The 18,869-nt window shown below is 40.4% G+C and overlaps 2 protein-coding genes across 3 annotated transcripts in view; one reads left to right on the top strand and one right to left on the bottom strand.

The window, feature by feature from the left end:
- The window catches only part of LOC146584969 (myosin light chain kinase 2, skeletal/cardiac muscle-like), a 72,838-nt gene that overhangs the window by 43,853 nt on the left and 10,116 nt on the right, over positions 1-18,869 (bottom strand). The window contains exon 2 of the mRNA XM_085323776.1: positions 13,829-14,087. Within this exon, the coding sequence (XP_085179902.1) occupies positions 13,829-14,087 (259 nt within the window). The remainder of the gene's footprint in view (positions 1-13,828; positions 14,088-18,869) is intronic.
- Positions 17,402-18,869, top strand: part of WRNIP1 (WRN helicase interacting protein 1) — a 28,494-nt gene continuing 27,026 nt past the window's right edge. For both annotated transcript variants that reach the window (XM_085323777.1, XM_085323778.1), the window contains exon 1: positions 17,402-17,925. In XM_085323777.1, coding sequence (XP_085179903.1) covers positions 17,416-17,925 — 510 coding nt within the window. In that variant the 5' untranslated portion in view covers positions 17,402-17,415. The remainder of the gene's footprint in view (positions 17,926-18,869) is intronic.

Genomic DNA, 18,869 nt, shown 5'->3' on the forward strand with positions numbered 1-18,869 from the left:
CATATTCCTAGGTAAAGACATTATCTTATGATTAGCTCATTTGCAACTTACATCCACTCTGAGTCACGCATACATGAATTTACGTTCACAACAGCTGGCTGAAGTCTGATGAATTCTGATCCCTTGCATGCCTAYCACAGAGCACATTTATTTGGTATATGCAGTGTAAAAGAATGAAAATCATCTGGGAACAGCAAGTGATTCCTGTATCATATAGCCATACAAAAATATTTTCCCCTTCCCTTCAAAACCACAAAAGACTTGACATCTTGACAGCTCTTTGTAGAATCCAGCTTTACTTTCATTTGTGAAGGTGGCTCTATATTTTGGGGAGGGAAAGATCAGTARTACTACAAAAGGGAAATAAATAGCACTAATTCAACTGCAATCAGGCTAATTTATACTGCCCACAATAGCCACAGAGTTGGCAAAGACAAGCTTAATTAATAAAAATTGCTATAAAGGRCTCTAAAACATAAAGATGTATGCTGCCTTGAAGAACACGCAAGTAGCTTTCTCCCCCTTCTCAAAATCTATACTCTTAATATCAACAAACCAAAAATTTGTTCTTACAGAGTATTTGTGGGGGTCTGGGCTAGCCAAATCACTAAAACATTGCAGGATCATCTCTTAACATAGAAGACTGAGGAGCAAATCAGAGATTAGTTTATGAAGGCTTYCCAGAATAAGCCAGTTTAAGTGAAGTAGAGAAAGTCCTCAACGAAAAACATACAGGAGACTTTCTAAGCACAGGGGAAATCTTGAATAACATAGAAAAGACAGATGTGGTAGGAGCTGAAAAAGATTGTGAACACTGAGGACACTGCAGAAAATAAGAAAGAAATGGAAGATTTGGGRATAAGGAGAATCACCAGAACTTACTTACACTGTTACACTAGGCAACACACAATCAGCAAAACTTCACATAGCTTATATATAACAGGACTCCAATAACACTACTGTCACTTGGGTTGTACTTACTGAGAATCCAAAAAGCAAGAGGATGCTGAGTGGAGAAAGAACAAAAAAGAAGAGAAATCCAAGATAAAAAAAGGAYAACAAATACAAGAAAGAAAAACTGATAAATAAATAAATCTGAATGCAATATGCTTTACGAGACTAGACTCTGCATTTACCTAAACCCTCAGATGAATAATTTTTCAGGCAGAATTGGAACCTCAGTTATGTCATTCTTCCAAAAAGGTTTTTCACCACTGGAGGTCACTGTAAACTTCAGTTGCTCTGTATCAGTTCCCAGATAGAAAATACGCTGTAAATAAAGTTTGTGGACCCATATTCTAAGATGAGATGGAACTTAAGTATCATTTGCAGGATCTTTGGAAAATATCCTTAATTAATTGGTGAGGACTTCTTCTCTTTGTTGGAGGCAAACTTATTCCTGTTCCATCTTACTCCAAGCAAAGCAATGGGCAGACTGCTGAGAGATTAGGCATGTGCCTGCATATACACAGTGTTCACTGTTGCATCTCAGTCTGCCTCTCTTACTACTGGTCTTACAGACACTCTTCCTGAACACCAGAAAGCTAACACATAGGGGATGGCAACACAACAGGACATCATCAATTGCAGCTAACGAAAATAAAATGTTTTAGAAGATGAATGCAGAGTTAATTGGATTAGGATAATTTAAAAAAAGCAAATGTTTGGTGTCAGTTCCTAACAAAAACATAAGCATGTTAGATTTCAAGATCTTGTATAATCCATAAATCAAGCAATTTGCTTTTCTCTTTTCATTGCATTCAGACGATTATTATTGGGAATAGTCTTTCAAACAATTCCTAGCTCACCCTACTCAATCAAATAACAACGTATGTATACTCTATACATCAGAGATTTTAAATTGATGCTTAGGCATCTAAGAGCTTTTCATCCAAGGTCTTATCTCTTGTATTGTATGAGCCCTAATACTATGCATATCAGAAGGAACATATGATGTTCAGAAAAGAGAAATGCTGGGTCATTTTCAGGGAAAATCAGCATGAAGGCATTAGAAAAGAATATGAAAAAAAGACCGCAAGCAGTTCTGAATGGCTTTCAACAAATTCAGCTTCATAAATCAGCRAATTTACATTTCAAGGAAATAACTGAAACTCTCATTTCACTAGTATCAGTGGCAGCTGGGTCACTTTCATTTGAAATAYGTATTTTATTTCCTGAAATTCCACTTTTTGGGAGGCAGAAGGAATCACCCTAATGCAGGTTTCTTTATTTTCCACTTACTGTAACACAGCAAACTAATTCTTGGCTTGTATCAACTGGAATAACTCCAAAGGAGTTTGGCGTGGTTTGATCTACTTGGAGAACTTTTACAAAAGAGAGGTGATCTGGGTCCCTGGAAARGTAAGAAATTAGAAAGGGGCTAGCCTTTCTTCAATACTCTTATTTATCCTCTAGCTTTCTCTTTATTCTTTCCTATTTTAACCTATTTTAAGGAATCAGCAGCACTGATTCCTTAGCAGGGGAACTAAACCCTTCAGAATGAAGCTTAAAACATCCTCTGATGAAAAGATTAATCCTGTAAAGATTAATCTGGTTAAACAAAGGCTAGCTGCAAAGAGAAGTTCATTGAACAATAACTTGATTGCTTCATCATGTTATTCTCCTTTTGATTTAACCACTTGCAGTATTTTATCTTCACTTAGAGTATGAGCACCTTGAAAATTGTCTTTGTATTGGATATATGCTGGAYTGAGCATATATCACCTCATCACCTCAATGCAAATAAATACATACGGTATTAATAATACCTCATGATCCTGATTTTAAAAAGCATTTCAGAACACACTTAACTATAAGCATGTGATTAGAATCACTATAAATAATAATGTGTAATCCAGGACCACACACAGTCTGAAGCATTTTTGGCCATACCCTCTACTATGAGGACATAGCCCACCAGAAGGTAGAAAATCTCAGCCTTCTACTGGAACAAACAGTACTTGCTTGTTTGCAATTATAATTGACAAACAGATAGCAGAACTTCAAATGTTTTATGTAGTTCAGAAAGCTACCCTTTAGTTTCATCTAATTCCCAGTAATACTGAATGAATGACTCCTTYGACTGTAGTGGAGGATTGTGAAGACCTAAGGAAGCAAGCCTGCCTTTTTAGGTCAACAGGAAAAAAAAGCAGGACAGATATTTAACAGTGAGCGAACAAATATTCCAAAGCAATTTAAAAATATTTTTCTGTAAAATGTATGGAATAAACCTGTGTTCATTTGACACTCAAATATAAAGTCTATAYATTACCCTATACATTACCGTGTGTGATTTCCAACTGAAATGTAAATTGCAGTTTCTGAAGTCAAATATAAGTGAAAACCAACATTTTTCTACTTTCAAGAGTCTAATTTTTTCTTTGGTGTCTAAKGACGATTTTGAGAAACCATTAATAATTCCAGGCACTGCATATGTTAAGATACTCTTCCAGATGCAGGAGATCCTGAGAACTACGGGACAATCTCGAAATACAGCTTAGATCACTACGCCAACTCATATTATTTCAATTAAGCTTTCTACTGATTTTGGAACCTACAGGTAGCTAAGAAGCCAATTTTTCYACCACAGTCACATGATGCTGACTGAAATGGAGATGACTGAAGACTTTGTGGGGGGGGGGGGAATCTCCCACACTTGGCAAATGCCAGCTAATAACATAGTCTTTCATACAATGTATGTCAGAGAAAACATTTTCAGATATAATAAATAGGTGTGATGAGGAAGACATTTCCTTCATTGCAAGAGGGCCATGCTGTGGTAGCAGTAGGCCTCAGACCCTCGCCTGGAAGTCAGAAAGTCTGTCTTCCAGCCCACCTTGTGTCACAGATCTGCTAGGTGAATTCCACTTTTCTTGAGCCCTTGCTTCTCTATGCTGTTCTGGCAAGCCTGCTTAGACTGTTAGGTCTCTGATGTGAGCGGTGYCACTTATTTACAGTGTGGAAATAAAAATTATTTATTTATAATAAATAATTTCTAATGCAGTGAAACTTTGTATTGCCTGAGGACATAAGGAGCAATTGTGCATCCTGAGATGGCCCCCTGAACTATCCAACAATGCAAGAAACTACTGCTAAAGAAGCAGAGGGACCAAGTACTGCATAGATTTGAGCCAGGAATAGTGCAAAAGGGCATCACACAAGCTTTCTCAACAGATCTCACACTAGCCCTTGCATACACTTTGAATCAATCAGCTGGCAACTTTTTACAGTCAAAAAATATTTCATAGGGACTCTGATAAGATCTCTAAACAAAATTTGTTTGACTTGTTAGAAATTCCAACTGTGAATTATTCCCAGCTAAAGATTTTTATGCTTGTTTCTGGTGTAGCTTCCTGACAGAATGAAACAATTTCTAATAAGCAACTTGTAGATGAATCTATGACTTCTGTTTGTTGTACTTTATAAGAAAAATGTGTAATAAAGATTTTATTATGCATTATTATGTGTATAAGCTATTTTCCTTAGAGCAGGAAAATTACTGTAAATACTGTCTTTAACTAACATAACACGACAAGAGAGGTAGTAGTTGTACAGAGGTAAAATGCCTTCAAAATCTGGGTAGTTTTAGTATTTGGATAAATATTTAAACACTTTTGTATGCATCTTTATTTTAAAAGACAGTGAGTTATTCTATGACTAAAAATTAATCTTGTAGACAGGAAAGTTTAAAGATACAGATCTTGGATGTAGTGCTGGAAAGCTGCAACTAGCAGACAGATCTGCCTTTTAATGGATAGAACACTGTCCTGAAATGACAGTTGGAGGACCTGGAGTAACTAAAGAAAAAATAACCCTTTATGAGAACATAAATTAGTAGTTCATAGTCAGTTTGTCTGCCTGATTAGTTTGTCCTAATTGTCCAGATTTGGGTCACTCTTCTGTATAAGTGGGGCTATATGACTTCATGTTTAGACCTTCCAACTGTTAAGATGCTTTCACCAGCAAGTTATGGAACCATAATAAAACCCTGCTAATGTATGAGTTGGAGGAAATACACAGTGTGAAGAGGAGACTTATGATTCCTTTGGGAGGGTCTAAAACAGGCAGGATCCAGATGCTTTGTGCAATTTCTCCATGCTCAGACCTACCAAATATGTCTCTTAGATGAATTTTGGAAAAGAGAAGAGAAGGTGTTCAGTTTGGCAAAATCAGTGCTTCTCTTGGTGAACAAATACCTCCTTCAAAATGCAATGATGATGATAAGGGCAGTGGCATCAAAGATCAACAGAAAATCATCTTGCACCTCGTTGTTTCACTGCCAATAACTAATTAAGATAAAAGGCCATAATTTTCCTCCATCGTCTTYAACTACAGTCACTACTTAACATATGAGGTCAACTAAACAGGCTTATAACTGGATTGGGTAATTAGCTGAAATTAAATCTATTTGCGTACATATCTGCTCAATCACTGTTTAGTCCAGGCTTGGAGCTAGGGACATCTTGTGTACCAGTATTTCTGCTTAGTTATCCTGGAAGATTGTGAACTATGGAAAAAGTTTCTCTCAGAATTCTGAGTATCAATGACAAATTCCTTTATGTGAATTATAATATCCTGTGTGCTTTCTTTACCGTAAGCACATATTACAGAACCACATTTTCATTTCCCTCAAGAATTTCATTTGTAAATGCCAATCAAGCACTTAAAAGRTGCTTTAAAAGTGCTTAAAGTACTTTAAAAAATGAACAAAACCCACAACTTCCCTTATCTACTATACAATGTATATCTAACAGTTATATTTTCAGTATAAATAATTAAGAGATTTAATTAATTTGGGAGTGAAAAATAAAGGTTAGGCTCTTCAGTAAACATAGAAGAAGAAAAAAACAATTACAGTGGATTATCCATGTAAGGGGAAAAATGAAGATCAGCTTTCCAAGATGCTCATTACACACAAGGTTTCTGTTCAAAGTAACAAAAATGCGACCTCTCCATTGCAAAAGCCCATGTTTGGAATTCTTACCCTCTGGTCAGCACTAGAAAGTCATTTTTATTGCACTGTGACTATTGCTAAACATGTCCACTAGACACTGCACAGCTAGAACGGGTGCCAGAAAAGAAAGGTCACAGAGGGAGTCTGGATAYATCACCCTGCATCTCAGTAATATTACAAATTGGCTGGTTAGATAAGCTATAATGAGACACCTTCAAATGATCATGGCCAAAAAAAATTCTTGGCTAGGCTATGCATCTAAGGACAACACTGTATTTTACTTCTCTTACGATCAAAGTGGAGTTTTTCAGAGAAGGCGGTATTTTTCTAAACAGCCAGGATTCTGTRTTTTTTATGGAGAAATAAATATCCATGTATTTGTTGTATCAAAAAGTGATCTTACTCTCTTATGCTTTAACAGCCACTAATTCCAAAGGTTATAAACCTCTTACCACAGGACTCTTAGGATCTAAATAAAAATTAAGGATCTGGGGAAGAAAACTGTAGGTAAATGAACATTAGAAAAATAWGGAAAACATGTAGGAAGTTGCTACAGATTTTTAAAATTTTATTTTCTGATCAAATAGTGTGAGAGACCCATACAAAGTAATTAGCTTTCATGAAATGSCTGGGATCCAGTAAGCTGAGAGTTCTGAGACTTGCCTCCTCCCAAATCTTGGCATATAACTATGTGAAAGGATACAAGACARAGTAAGCAATTTCATTTCCATATTACAGATGTCTCTGACATTGATGGGCAGTGTGACCTGAGGACAGTCTTCTCCCATCTCTGTATCTGTTTCTCATTTCATTGCTCCATTATCCAGCTGTGCAGACAATGAATTATTTGGAGCGGATCCTATCTGTCCAGYGCCCTGCACAGTCTCTTAGGATTTCTGCTTGCTCATAATAACAGAAATAATTAGTATCAAAGCCTCTTTACAACCTACTGAATAAATATGAAAAAGCAAAGCTAATAAGGGAAATTATACCTATTTGGAGGTTCATTTATCCTGTTGCATCTCATGTCTTCCAATGCTGCATATTCATTATAATTTTCGTTGAAACTGAGTGCTTGATAACTGAGGAATGGGGCATTCAGAGACCAGAAACAGGGTTGGAAACACAGTGCATGCTTGCATTCAGTCATAGTTATTATCCATCCAACAACATGACATGTCATGGCTGTGACACTCTCCTGCCTGCATATTTAACTTGTTTAGAGGCAAGTCTTTCAAAGACAGACTCTGCATTTAAACTGTGTGGAACCTGGCACAGGAAAAAGAGAAAGATCTAASAGCAAGACGCACAGCAACATCCTACAGCCTTCATGAGATTCATAATATTCATAGCATAAAAGAGTTTAATGCAAAGCTCATCTCTTTGCTGGTTGAAGGCTCCCCAAAAGGACAGTTACCTGCTGCTGGTAACATTCCTCTGCTGCCACATCACATACAGAAAGAAAAATGAATCTTATAGCTCTATATTGTCTTCCCTGGTTATCACCACTTCAAGGAAGGTGCATCATGACCAAAGGGTAGCAAYGTTCCTTCTGCCCCCTCAGGAAACCACACTTTCTTCTTCTCCTGAATCACGGAAAGTAAGCAAGACATGTACAGCTCTTTAGATGCCGCCTCGCTTCCCTCCACACTTTAAGAGTTCACAGAAGTATTGTTCTCAAATACAAACGCTGCTAGAGAGCACCAGCCTTTCTGATCACACTAATCAATTGCCCAGAACCTTCAGAGGTCTAAGAGCCACAAGATACATAGCAGCATGTAGAGAAAAAATGGAGCTCTAGGAATGGTTTACTTGCAGATGACAACACTCTTCTAGGAGAGGAKGAGGGATGAGACAGGGATGGACATGCCATGGAGTCCTGAGATGACACAACAATCTTATAATCACTGTAATCCTTTCCTTAGTCATATCCTAGTGCCTGAGACTTGGAGCACCCTCAGGTCACATTTTGAGTTGTTATGTAGTTGTCATGTGGTAAGGGTTGTTTATATGCAATCTGGAAAGCTTCATAGTCTTCTCTTTCTTTCTGAGATCCCCATACAATCTCCCAAGTATGGGAACTGGGGGCATTAAGTAAAACAAAATTGCCTAAAATCACAGAGTCACACACAGACACAGCACAACTGACTGTTATGAACTTGGGATGTGAACAGTACACTGCAGAAATGGTATGYTGTATGCTGAGCTTGGTAATGGGATGCCCAATGACAGCATTTCAAGTAAGCTGAGAAGGAACCTGGGAAAAGAACCAGGCTCAAACTTGGCTGAAGACCACTTATCTTTTTCTGATCTACACTGAGCCAAACTTCTGACATGTGCTTTGACTTTGAGGCTGAAGGAAGCCTTGCAATTTTTCATATAAACATAGAATCACAGAATGGGTAAGGTTGGAAGCGACCTCTGGAGATCATCTAGTCCAACCCCCCTGCTCAGCAGGGTCACCTAGAGCATGGTAGACAGGGTTGCATCCAGGCRGGCCTTGAAGATCTCCAGAGAAGAAGACTCCACAACCTCTCTGGGCAACCTGGTCCAGTGCTCTGTCACTCCYACAGGGAAGAAATTCCCCCTCATGTTCAGGCGGAACTTCCTGTACTTCAGTTTCTGCCCATTGCCTCTTGTCCTGTCACATGGGACAACTGAAAAGAGTTTGTCCCTGTCCCCTTGACACCCTCCCTTCAGGTACTTGTACACATTGATAAGATGCCCCCTCAGTCTTCTCTTCCCCAGGCTAAACAGGTCCAGCTCTCGCAGCCGTTCCTCATASGSCAGRTGCTCCAGCCCTCTGATCATTCTTGTAGCCCTACGCTGGACTCTCTCCAGTAGCTCCATGTCTCTCTTGTCCTGGGGAGTCCTGGGGAGCCCAGAACTGGACACAGTACTCGAGATGAGGCCTCCCCAGTGCTGAGTAGAGGGGCAGGATCACCTCCCTCAACCTGCTGGCAACAGTCTTCCCAATGCACCCCAGGAGACCATTGGCCTTCCTGGCCACATGGGCACATTGCTGGCTTATGGTCAACTTGTTGTCCACCAGCACTCCCAGGTGGACTCCCAGGGTTACTTTTTCCCTTTGATCTCTTATTCACTATTTAAGAAGTCTCACTGCAAATATACAGAATCTTTTGCAGGATTTTGTTAGAGTATCGTTATTAGGGTTAAAAAAGAAAGAGTTTTCTGTCAAAATATTCAGAAAAATATCTTGAAGAGCATTTGCAGGTYAAGAAAGTTACTCTTGGTTAAACTATGAAATGATGATCATTTCACTCATTTGAAATACTGCCATGAGCATGGCTTCCCCTGGAAACAGGAATGTATGAAGACATCATTACCACCAAGGTCGTTTTCTCCTTACTATGCAGCGATTGCAGAGAAAATAACTTAGAGAAATTGTGGTGGTGGTCAACAGGGAAAAAGAAAGCTGAAAGGAAACAAGAATGATAATATTCTGATTGGTGACGAGGAATACCAAGACAATTTACCACCCCCAGGTCTAGCTTAACAGACCACTGAAGACCAAATACTGAGTATATCCAACAGTGTCAGCTGGGCTAAAAAATTAATAGGCCTTAAATTGTTTTCAAAATATCATCAAAGAGATATTTTTCCATGTAAAATTATATTGCCAGCTAAAGAAATGTTAAATGCCTCTTGCAAAATAAAGGATTAATAAAAAAATTCAATTTTTAGTTTTGATGAAATACTAACATTTTATTTGCAAAAACATTRAGAAGTATTTTTTCCACTTCAAAAAAAATTATCAAGGAACAAAATACCTGTCTTGAAAGCACTCCAAATGTCTCTAGAGCTTCTTTATAATGAACTGACATAGCAACTATCTATTCAAATAAATCTAGCTAATGGGAGTTTTAACCTCCTTTAATCTTCGTTGTCCTATTTCTTTAGAAACACGAGGCTAAAAAGTCCTGAAGTATGGCAATGAGGAAGTAGCAGCTCTGGTTCCTGCAACTTTCATGCAAGGAAGGCAGCAAGGATAGTAGAGYTATTGTTTACATAGTAATAACTTGTAAATGATAAATTCACATTTTTAGCAAGAGTTAGGATTCACATTCATGTTTAATTATAATGGTAGAAACTCCCTTCTGGTGCAGAAGACCAATGGTTTAGCCAATTTAACACATTCCAACTTACAAATTGAACTGCAGTAACTGATTGTACAAATCTGTTTATGTAAGATAACAGGTAAAATCTTAGGGAAAAAAACATGTAAATCAGTACCTTCTACCAATGCYTTTCCATTCGATTTTGCAGCAGACTGTAAGTGTGCAGTCAGTCAGTTGCCATGGCTCAATGAAGAGCTAGTAACTCATTGCCAAGAGTAATTCAGCTGTACCTGAGCTCCTGCTAAGGTCTTTCACAATGCTTATACCTCCAAGGGAAAGCTTGACTATGCAGCTGCAYAGATGGTACCTTTACTGTCGTAGCRTATTGCCCAAATGCACACTGTACTGACACTGCACAGTAAATAAGTAAAGGAGATAGACAGTAAGTCAAGGGAATGGTCAAGCCTTGTATATGCAAATGATAAGAAAACCTACAGTTAGACTGTGGAATAGTAACAGCTTCAACCACAAGAACTGCAATTGTAGCTGTAGCTCTCTAGGCTGTGAGACCTTTAAGACCAGTAGTACTACCTTTGTGGAGAGACCTGGACTTTCTAATCTGTTCCCCTAGGTGGTCTGCCCGGGTTTAGAAWGCTTTGAAGCACAGCTTAAGACTAGATTTAGCTTTTATCAAATTTTTATTTAATAATGCTTTCCTTTTAAAAAAAAAGTGGTTATTTAATAATTATCCACCATGGGTGGTTTTATTCTGTCATTAACTTTCTAAGTACAAGCCTAGCAAATTAATAAAACATAATTAATAGAAAAGACTCAAGCTGCATGTATTAGAATCAGGGAATCGAGGTTAAAAACATTTTTAACACCAAAGAAAACAATTCTACAGCATTTAAAACTGTCCTATCATTAGGCAGGGGGAWTTGGTGCCCTCATTTTAGATGGTGTTTCTAAATTGAACAATCTGAACTCCATTCCCACACCCATTGTTAACCAGGTAAGAGCCAGAAGGAAGAAACTGCAAGTTTGTCCGCTAAGAGAACGTAGCTTTGGCTGAGCCATCTACCTGGGGAGTTAATGCAGCTGGGTAAATTGTGCAGTAGTTTCACAATCAATTTTTGTTCACATAAGCTGATATTGCCGCCAGARGAGGTGGTCTCACCTTCTTGCAGCTGCTTCTTCCTGCCCTGTGCCCACCCCTCCCTTCAACCTGCACAACCACTTGCTGTGGCTATGCAGTGCAATGGATCAACAACAGACCTGGGTTTTTCTTCATTATTCTCAGACATAGAAACTGTTTCTATAAAACCAAATGCCTTTCACTTACGAATGTATCACCCACAGTGAAACTTCGTGTTTGCTCCCGAGGACAGAAGCATATAGACACATATGCCACTGACTGTGCAATGGGAGGCAAGAGGACATTCTAAATAAAAAAAAAAGGTAAATTAGGATAAGGAGCACTTTTGTGAGGAGTTACTTTGATTCATCTTYTCCAAGAGCAACGGTCCTGGTGGAGAGCTAGTGTGGAAAAGAGTGCCATCTAGTGTGGTTTTGCAATCCACAGCTTCTTGACAATGTCTAGACATATATTATACCTTAAAGTCATTATATATGACTGATGGTCAACAGTCCAGGGTTTGCTTTCCATAGTTGTGTTTYAATGGCTCCAGAGAGTCTTTTTTAGATTAGGTTTTTGTATATTTTAGAATATACTGCACTGAAGGATGAAAATTGTGTTTCCTTAATTTAGGAAAAAAATATAGAAAAGTAGTTGTTTGGGGCGGGCAGGGAGATCATTTTCTTCTGCAACTATAATTAGTTAGTCTCAGACAACATTCATTTCTCCAAGTAAGTACACACTTTGACCACCTTCTGTTGGGTGGTCTTTGAGCTGTAACCCATTCTTATTGAAGTGAATAGATGCTTTGTCATTGCTTTCAAAGTTAGCAGGATTTCATCCACAGAAATTATGTACGAATGCCCACAAACTAAATATGTAAATACATACACCTGAGCAAAGTTTACTGTACTTCTTGCCAGCATAATTTTCCTTATTTCCTTCCTTCTGATCAGTATAATAAAACTATTTGTCAAGCAAGCAGGCCAAGCTAAGACCTATCAAAGTAAGGTCTCAGTTTTCCTTTAACGAACATGGACAGCACAGCTAGGGCCCACTACTCTATCTCACTGAGATATGCCTAAAAATTTTGCATGAAAGTTAAGCTTTGCAATTAACTTCTAAGCTTGGAAATGTAAAAGAAATTATGCTAATGTTTATGCATCTAGAAACTTCACTCCAGTGATCTGGTATATTACCAGAGTTCAGTTAGACTGTCTTTCACTTTTCAAGGTTTGTCTCCAGGAGACTGATCAGCTAAAATTAGAATATAGAAATGTATTTCTCTAGCTTRCCAAGTAGCTGTTCCTCTTCTAATTCTGTATCTGCTTATTCCTCTCCTAGCATTCCTCCAAACTCTTCCTGCCTTTTTTTACAGCACTCCTAACAAAGCGCAAATTCCAACCACCATACTGAAGAAACAAACATCAAAGCAAAGAGTTAGAGATTTTTCCATCAAAATATGAGAAAAAATCTTGCACGACCCCAGCTACTATCTTCGATTTGTCATCAGACTAAGAAAGTTAAGAAGCTCTGCTGGCTGAGGATGAAGGTTCAGGCTTAATTCCTTTTTCCTGACCCTGAAGACAGAAAATTCAGAGRAATACAAAGAGCTATACAGCAGCAATATTAGTTTTTACTTTCTTACTTGTGCAAATTGTGATTTTTGCACTGAAAGAAATCTGTCTTAAAAGAGCCAATAACAACCCCAAACACCCCAAATATTTTTTAACTCTCATTTTCATGGTAACACTAAATGAAACTCTATCTTGTTTGCTTTGGCTTGTTTCAATATAAAGCTTGTTTTCTTTCTCTAAAAGAAAAGTGGTAGCTTACAAAGACTGGAAGAATTTTTTACAAAAATGACCCAGGAAATTAAGAAATACATATGATTGTATTGAAAAATTCACCTTTTCGAGTTTTGAATACAGATCAAAACATCATGAAATTTAYTTTACACCAATGCTTCAGGATATCATCTGAATATGAAAAAATCAGAATACTTGAAAATCTGCTTTACTGTATCAGAGAGACAACAGCCACAGCACAAGTTTTTCTTCAAGCCTCTTTACAAACCTGTGCGTAAAATCAATTTCTGATTGCACTGCTGCATGCACATTTCCTTAGTTCTTGTCTAAATGACAGGTCAATACAAATAGTGGCTCCTCTAGACTTTCCCAAAGAAAAACCAGAATTTTAGGAAATGCTCTGCTATTTCTAAAGATGTTTTGGTTGAACACTCAGTCATTTTCCTTCCAGAGACCATGTAATATGGCAGTACCACTCTCACTGGGGACAGATACAGCACAGAGCTACACAGGACAACTACACAGGACAAGCATGGCCCATAGCATGGAACAGTGCCCTGCACCAGGCAGTGTTAATGGGGAGCAAAGCATAAAGCTGTCTTAGCCCTTCAGGAAAATCTGTTCTTTCCATTGGATTCAGCCTGTCCCTATTAACTTCCRTGCTGTTAGATAGGACCAGCGCTTTCATCCAAAACATTAAAATATGTTGATGTCTCTCACAGCTGCAGTACCTTCTCACAGGTAATAATGCAAAGTTCAACTGTATTGGGAGATACACATAGTAAACTTGCTGAAGAAAGAAAAGRGAAATGCATGTGAGAAGACAACATTAATTATACAGTTAGCTAATTACCTCTTCATCTTCTGTTCCAGCRTTTGATTTACTGAGTTTTTCTTCCTGAAATCTTCTAGTCCTCTCCACTTTTTCCATGCTCTGAAAAAAAGCTGTTTTTTCCAGCCTGTTACTGTTGTATCGTGCATTGATTTCTTCCAGTCTGTTAATCTTAAGTAGCTTCATACTCTGCTCCGTTAAGTTACTATCTTTTTTCCTCTCCATCTTAGATTCGTAAACCAGCGAACACTCATAACTTCTGACTTCTCCTTTTTCTTGTCTGTACAAAAGACAGATAAATAAGAAGCATCAATGTTATTCATGCATTTTAGCTTAGAAAACTGTCATTGTTGTAGGTTTTTAAGTATCTGTCCTTATATATTCTGAACAAACATGCAAATACAGAGTTAACAGCACTAGTCATTAACAGATGATATTCAACTCATTTGTCTATGTTCAGCTCCAGATTATTCAAGTGGTCTGCAAGACTGAGGTAATTTAAATTGTTCATAGCGACTATTTAGCGCTAACAAATCACTCTACTGCTGCTGCTGGTAGACCTTCCTTGCTTATGGATCATTATCCATTTTTTTAACARCTTAGGTTAAAACTGGTTCACTTTGCTCAGATGTGTTCTCTCTCTGTGCCATTTCAGCAAGTGACACAAGAGGACTTTGTTATTAAATCCATTGAAATTTTAAGAATTAAACAAAATAGTTTAGGCCTAAACACAGTCCTTCTCTTTCCACTATCCTATACCATAGAAATACATGATTTGCCAAATGACTGTGATCTCAGCTGCTCTGCTAAGTGTTGTATAAGAACACATTCTTCAGCTAGGCTCTTTGCCACTGTAGGCCCTCATGGTTTTCAGTACTTACATATGGTAAAATCTCCAAGGCTTGTCTAAAGGTAATATTGTCTAGAAAGCTACTGCAGGTCAAGTTGATCTCTGGTTACCAGTTTTAATTAATTCTCTGTAGAAGAGCTTTTATTCTAGAGCAAAGTGATATTTTTCTCCAAGTATTGTTTGGCTGCATATGGAAAATATGTCCTTTTGCACAACTGATTTTGAAAGAGTAGGAGAAACTATTTTAAAGTTTCACTTAGCAAGCAGAAGAAGGACACTCAGTGTAGACCCAGAAAATACAAGGGCAAATTTTTTTCACTATTACTGTTGCAACCCTTCCTTCACCATACTGGAAACCCAGCTACAAAAGCTCTGTGCTACCACTTTAGCTCAAGAAAGTTGAATCTGGTCAATCTCATTACACAGCTCATGGTTTCTTGTTTTAACTTGCATAAACACTATAAACTATATGGCATAATTAGGAATGAATACACAACACTACAGTCATTAGCAGCACAGAGAAACAGCTTTCAATATATACCCAGARTCCAAAATAATTCAGTTATTTTCACCTTCCAATAGAAAATGTTCTTGATTGTATTTTGACCCCACACCTCTGTCCACGGAACAGATTAGACTTATACCTATCTCAATTAATTTTGCACTGTCCACACTTAGACCTCAAAACTCTTCCCAGATGGTAAAGATGTCACATGCTATCACATGTGACACAGGAGGTGGCACGCAAACATACTTATAAAGTTACATGCCAGCAGAGGACCTATAGTGCAAGGTTGTAGCTTACAGATGAGCCTTCTAGACTCTAGGAGCATCAGGGTCCCATGAAGCTGTACAAACACTGCCTATTACAGCACACATTCACAGCCTTTCTTCTTTCTGCCACCACAGAGCACGTGAAAGCCCAGAGTGTGAGAAACACCCTAGGGCCACATCGTTGCAGGGACACCAGCATGGGACTGTGAGACATTCATCAGCTGCACAAGTCTTATATCTAGCATGTAAAAAYATCAAGTCTTCTCCTTCCAGCCTTCATCACCAGCTCTTACAGCTCTGRCATCCCTTCCTCTGCCATTTTTTAGGAAAAAGCACATTTTAAGAGTTTTTTCCTCTACAGGTCCTCACAGCAGGGAGGCTGTTTTGTTAAACAAACTAGCAATTGCAGGTGACATATTAAAAGGTCTCAATCTAACCCTCAAACTATTTTATATATTCTTTGACCTAGTCCATATCAAGGGATGATGGAACACATTTCAAAGTTGTTAGGAAAACTGGTTGAGGTTTCCAGATTCCCTTCCCCTGCCTCCATGTCTCCAGTTACTCAAAGCCCATAAAGTCTTTTAGAGCTACCTGGCTGTGAAGACCACTTCTGGCCTGACATGACTGCAACAAGGGAAAGCTGATTCAGGCTCTCCATACTTCTTCAAAGAGTACATTGCCCTCTAGGGTATGATCACCAAATGTGGCCATCCATCTAGTGAGAATGACATGTCCTATTGAAAGGGCATGTTGTTCTGTCAARCTGACCGATGGAAAAATATAAAAGGGATGGGCAAGGCTGAAGGCATTACTATGCTCAGTTAGCGAGAAGAGACTATGATTTAGTCCAAATGTTATTGCCTTCTCCCGCATTATTACCTTAATATTTTCCTGAAACAGTAAGTAAAACAACAGAAAGTTTTTGAGATGCACACAGTGAAATTTGTTTGCAATTTTCTCCTCCACAGTCCCAGGGAAGCAACCCTATCCTGGCCATGCACCACTGAGCGACACGAGGCTATGGTCCTCCCCTTCATTAAAAGAAAAAAGCTGTGTTCCACGGTCTTGTGAGTGCTATTTCCCCCAAAGAAGGGTGAAACTTCCCTGCATAATTCACATTCCTGAACTTCAGCCTGGGAAATGCTTTACCTTGGGTCTTCCTCAGCAAGCCAACCTTTCACTTCAATCAGAACAGCACGCTTCATGAATCACATCTTCAGTTACATACTCAGAAACCACAGATGTGTCACAGAAACACAGAAACTTGCTTAGCAGTATGCAGAAGTGAGATATATATACATTTATATATACACACAATCCTACCACTGTGTGTGCACAATAGTTACGTGCGCACAATAGAAGGGTAAATAATAAGGTAAATGTATTTAGAACTGGTCGGAAATAGGACGGGGCAAGCGAAACGGCATCTGACGAACAGGAGAGCCCACAAACAATCCTTTTCTTTCACAGTCTGTTTCCAGATCATAATCCCTTCGGCGCGTGAAGTGCATTGCTCAAAACTCGGCCCACCAGCCTCCATCCCGAGCTCAAACACAAACTTTTCATTTCTGAACGACCGGTCATTTGCAAACCAGTTATTTTCAAAATTTGAGCATGAAGACAGGTACACCGCGGCCACACTTGGTGGCCTCCTAGATCCAGGCGGAGCGTATCTTGACATTAGACTGGCGTGAAAGGTACAAGCTGGGAGCTATTATGTAATAGCATATAATTAAACCCCAATATATAATTTAAGGAAGAAAACAAGACGTGATGTGGAAAGAATTACCAGCGGGTCATGTTCAGCTGGTAAATCAGGGTGCTAATCGCTCCGCGGACTGTGCTTTTCTATACAACACAGCCCGCGCTGCCCCCCGCCCGCCCCCRTGGCCGCCGCCCTGCGGACTACAGCTCCCACAGGGCCGCGGGCGGCGGCGCTTCCTGCCGCGGCCCGCGGAGCGGCGCGGCGCGGCGGGAGGCGATGGCGGGCGCCGCGGCGGCGCCGCTGGTGCGGTGCCCCGTGTGCCTGCGGGAGCTGCCGGGCGCGCACATCAACGCGCACCTCGACCGGTGCTTGGAGGCCGCGGAGGGCGAGGCGGAGCGGGGGTGCCCGCCGCCGCCGCCCTGCAAGAAGATGCGCCTCGCCGCCGCCCCGCAGGCGGGCGAGCCGGCGGCGGGCGAGCTGGAGGAGGCCTGCGCGCTGGAGGAGGCCTGCGCGGCCGCGGCGCCCGTCTTCTCGCTCTTCCAGCAGGGCCGCGGGGCCGGCGCCGCGGGGCCCAGCGCGGCGGGCGGCGGGCGCGGGGCGGCGGGCGGCGGCAGCATGGCGCAGAAGCTGGAGGGGAAGCCGCTGGCCGACAAGCTGCGGCCCGACACGCTGGGGGAGTACGTGGGGCAGGAGCGGGTGCTGGGCGCGCAGACCCTGCTGCGCTCCCTGCTGGAGGCCCACGAGATCCCCTCGCTCATCCTCTGGGGGCCACCGGGCTGCGGCAAGGTGAGTGGCGCCTCGCTGCGAGCCGGGGCCGGGGCCGGGGCCTGCCGGCCTCGCCTCGGGCCAGAGCGTGAGGAGCTGCTTGTTCCCTCGGGATTTACTGGGCTGTATTTTTTCCCGTTATCTGTCTCCTTGGCTTCACCCGTAATCCCTTTATATTGACAGCTGTGTATTCGGTTTTGTTTATAAAAAAGAGAATTCTATCTCTGGAATAAAATGCAAGTAACTACCCCCCCCCCCGCGCCACACACAAACACACACACACAGCTTGTACCTTTGGTTACGCAGTCCCTTCTTGGTTGCAGGTGATAGACCTGCTTTACTAAGCTCCTTGAGATGCTTAAAAGCGGTCACAAAATAGAATCACTAAAAATGCCTAGAAAAGGGAGTGAGATACTAGGAGCTTASTAAAACATAGCTTGGGGGTACAGGCTTTGCCTTAGCTCACTAATTCTAGGTGCTGGGCCGAGAGGCCTTGGTGTGAAAGAGATCTAGCACTGCACCAGGTGTACTTAAATATCCRTCCGCCTTGGCACAGAAACACATGCACGACGACACCGTGCTCAGCAGCCCTTCAGGGTATGGGTTCTCATGGCTGTTCTGTGTTGAGGACGCTTGTTCTGCTTTTAAGATGCTGGAGGCAGAATCTGGTGGATCCCAAAAGGCACTAATTGCAGAACAGCTGTAGAGAGTCAAGGACCAGATGTATCCCTCAAGGAGGGACAATTAAGATTTCACCTCAATTTTGTTGTTTTTCCCTGGAGTCCATTTTTTTTGTTTTTATTTTTTAAACAAAAAGCTAAGCAAGCAGTACAAAATTATCTCTGTCAGTTTAACCCAGAGATGTGCACAGTGCTAAGTTTTGCTTATATGTAGGTATACMTGTGAGATATGCCCTAATGCACATATGTGGGAAATGTGGAATAGGGAAAATAATGACTAATGAA

The sequence above is a fragment of the Rhea americana genome, unplaced genomic scaffold (genome assembly GCF_003343005.1).
Source record: "Rhea americana isolate MKP2758 unplaced genomic scaffold, rheAme1 scaffold_87, whole genome shotgun sequence".
In the NCBI taxonomy this organism is placed as follows: domain Eukaryota; kingdom Metazoa; phylum Chordata; class Aves; order Rheiformes; family Rheidae; genus Rhea; species Rhea americana.